This window comes from Ustilaginoidea virens, chromosome 3 (genome assembly GCF_000687475.1).
Source record: "Ustilaginoidea virens chromosome 3, complete sequence".
Taxonomy (NCBI): Eukaryota; Fungi; Ascomycota; class Sordariomycetes; order Hypocreales; family Clavicipitaceae; genus Ustilaginoidea; species Ustilaginoidea virens.
Genome location: NC_057318.1, coordinates 3,691,953 through 3,695,215, shown reverse-complemented (window position 1 = coordinate 3,695,215; position 3,263 = coordinate 3,691,953). Strand labels below are relative to the sequence as shown.

The window sequence follows — 3,263 nt, the reverse complement described above, 5'->3', positions numbered from 1 at the left end:
TTGCTGCTGGGCCTACTTCTGACCTCTTATCGGCGCCGCGTGATTGGCTGGCCTGGCCTGGCCTGACGACGTGGAACCCTCCCAGCCTTGCGCCTTCTGCGCCATCTTCACCCCGTCCGTCCGGCCTTGCACCGCCACAACTAAATAAGTGGTAACGGCTGGATTCTGGAACGGACGAAAAAAGCCTCGGTTGAGCCGCACCCTCGGACTAGACCAATTGCATCCTGGAATACGCAGGCGTCGAAAGAAAGCTCGAAGCCCCAAGCTCGACGCTCGAAGCTCGACCCTCGAAGCTCGAAGATCGGTTGAGCCTACCCCTCATGTCTTTTTTAGGCTGACAGAAGAAATAAAGGCCATTGATGAGATTGGCCGCACATTCTTTCTCAAAGAGACCGCACAGGTGATGCCGTGCTATCCGTACTTTCGAGATGCGCAGAATCCGAGTCCAGTCACCACCAGCATTGTGCTTGATGCGTTCCACCGAGGCGCGGCACACGGGGAGGCTAATTCAATACTTGTCGCGTAATGAAATGCATGTCCAAGTGTGCCGTGTGCGGGGTCAGACCCTCGGTTGGGCCCCGGCCCATCCAAGGCATCAATCACATCACGGTTGTCGCTGTTGCTGTCGCTGTCGCTGTCGCTGTCGCTGTTGCCGTCCCGTGCAGGATTGCGAAACTCATGTCCCCTTACTTCCGCACCAGCCAGGTCAATCAGTCCGCCTCCCAGCGCCCGCTCTTGCCGCCCTCCTTGAAAATGACCCGAACGCCGTCAATCACCATGCCCTTGTCCACCGCCTTGCACATGTCGTAGACGGTCAAGGCGGCCGTCGACGCTGCCGTCAGGGCCTCCATCTCCACCCCCGTTTTGCCGTCGCACGTCACCGTCGCCCGGATCTCGATGCTGTCCCCTTGCTTGCCGGGCTCCAGGTCGACCGTGACGCGTGATATGCTGATTGGGTGGCACAGCGGAATCAGGTCTGCCGTCCGCTTGGCTGCCATGATGCCTGCCACCCGTGCCACTCCCAGCACGTCCCCCTTGTTCATCTGGTTGTCCTGGATGAGCGACACGGCCGTCTCGCTGGAGAAACGCACTGTGCATGCCGCCGTGGCCGTACGAGACGTCACCGACTTTCCCGATATGGAGACCATGTGTGCCGATCCGGTATCCGAGACGTGCGTGAGGCGAGCCCTCCGACAGTGCTTCTGCTCTGCGTCATCGCTGCTTTTCCACTGGCGGGCGGTCGAGGTCGAGTAATGCAACCTCCGCGGCTGACACCGGTCGACGCTTTCGGCGTACCGTGACCGTGACGGCCCATACATGGTCGTCTGGCCCCCGAGCCGATGGATTCTATTTGACACTTGTTCCTTGAGTGAAGCTGGAGCAGGATCTACAGTTTCATCGCTCAGCAATTTTCTCGCCCTCTTCTCCCCTCTTTCCCTCTCCTTTTGCATTCTGACGCTGCATTATCCCAAAGACGTGAGGGGGGTGACACAAGCCCAAAAAAAAAAAAATTTCCCAATTAATGAATGCATACTGCACCAGCACCTTGATGATGTAAAGATGGGTTGTGGATAACGTTGCCCGTAAATGCCGCCGGAAAAATGCTCCAGATGGATGACGCGCGTAACCGAGGGAAAACAAGAAGAAAAAAAAAAAAAAAAAAAAAAAAAAAAAAAGGAAGCCGCTCACCCACCTATCAAGATCATCGGTCGATTCTTCATATGCTCCAACTCACCAAGCCCTGCATGTTTGGCCTTCTTATTCTTCACCGCCATGCCGATGATATTCAGCAGCTCGGCTTCATTGAGTGCCATTCCGGGTGGCTGCTCCAGAGAACCCATCCCCTGCCTCCGCCTCGATTCACCTCGCTTCAATGCTTCATAGGCTTCTTCGTCGATGGGGTTCCCGCCGTTGGACTGCCGCAGCATGTCTCGTAAGGACACCTCTGTGTTGCCAAAGAGACACACCTTGAGGTTGCCGTCACTCGTGATGCGCAGACGATTGCAGGATCCGCAAAAATTGTGCGTCATGCTTGTGATGAACCCGATGCGACCGACGAAGCCGGGAATGTGCCAAGTCTTGCTGGTGTCGTTCCTGTGGTCCGTGACTTTTTGCAACCCAGGGTGCTTCTCCTTGATGAGATGCAACATGTCCGAGTAACCCAGCATTTTGCCTCTGTTCCACTTGTTGCCGTCGAATGGCATGTATTCGATGAATCGTACCTCGAGGTCCTTGTGTCGAGTCATGTCCACAAACTGAAGCATCTCGCCATCGTTGACCCCCCGCATCACGACGCAGTTGATCTTTAGCTTGATGCCCGCACCAAGCTTGTTCATCTCGAGGATCCTGTCGATGCTTTTCTGCACAGCGTCCAGTCCCTTCCGCCGGGTCATGATTTGGAACTGCCACGGATCCAAGGTGTCGAGGCTCAGGTTGATGCCCGTGAGGCCTGCCTGAACCATGCCGTCCAACTTCCTGTGCAGCGATATGCCGTTTGTGGTGATGCAGAGTTCTTTGAGACCGTGCTTTCGCAGAGCCCCGACTTGTTGCATCAGGGGGAGGATATCTCGCCGGACAGTTGGCTCGCCACCGGTGAGTCGAATCTTGCTCACCCCTTGCGAGACAAAGGTGGAGGATAGCATCACAATCTCCGGGGTGGTGAGCAATTCCCGGCTCGGGGACAAGGGAACCCCTTCTTCTGGCATGCAGTACACGCAGCGCAGGTTGCATCGTTCGGCTACTGATATGCGCAGGTAGTCGTGCTTGCGGTGGAACTTGTCCGTCAGAAACTCTGAAAACGGCTTCGCGTCGCGGATCCGATCTCGCCGCGGGAGTGCGGTTCCGGTATCGAAAGAAGGTCCCCGGTCGGATACATTGTCTTGGGCCAACCCCAATGTCCCGAGCTGTATTGGTGTCGAGTTGGATAATTGCCGCCGACCGGTTGACGGCATACAACGGCGCCAAACACGTGGCACGGCACCGGAGACACTTCTGGTGGCGATCTGCATCTTGGGCTTTGACACCGAGTCCGTAACTGACAGGTCAACGAACGAATGCAGGACGAACAGCCGTGGCAGTCTGGGCTCTGAAGTTGGCGTCGGAGTAGAAGGACAAGGGCTCTATACCATGTCCATGTTGAATGAGGGGGAGCCAGAGAGCGATTCGAACCACGGTGGGGGAAGAAGAATCAGTCGAGAGCGATGGGCCAGCTTACAGGCAGGTGGTTGGCCAGACGTCGCTACGCAGTGGCTATTCTACTCCGG

General features: G+C 56.5%; 1 protein-coding gene across 1 annotated transcript; it reads right to left on the bottom strand.

Annotated features, from left to right (window-relative positions):
• Positions 1–710: 710 nt before the first annotated feature.
• UV8b_03891 (uncharacterized protein) lies at positions 711–2,951 on the bottom strand (the record flags this gene model as incomplete). Its single annotated transcript, XM_043141389.1, has 2 exons — positions 711–1,387; positions 1,694–2,951. The coding sequence occupies 2 exons, from the start codon at positions 2,949–2,951 to the stop codon at positions 711–713; spliced, it is 1,935 nt and encodes a 644-aa protein (XP_042997323.1).
• Positions 2,952–3,263: the final 312 nt, after the last annotated feature.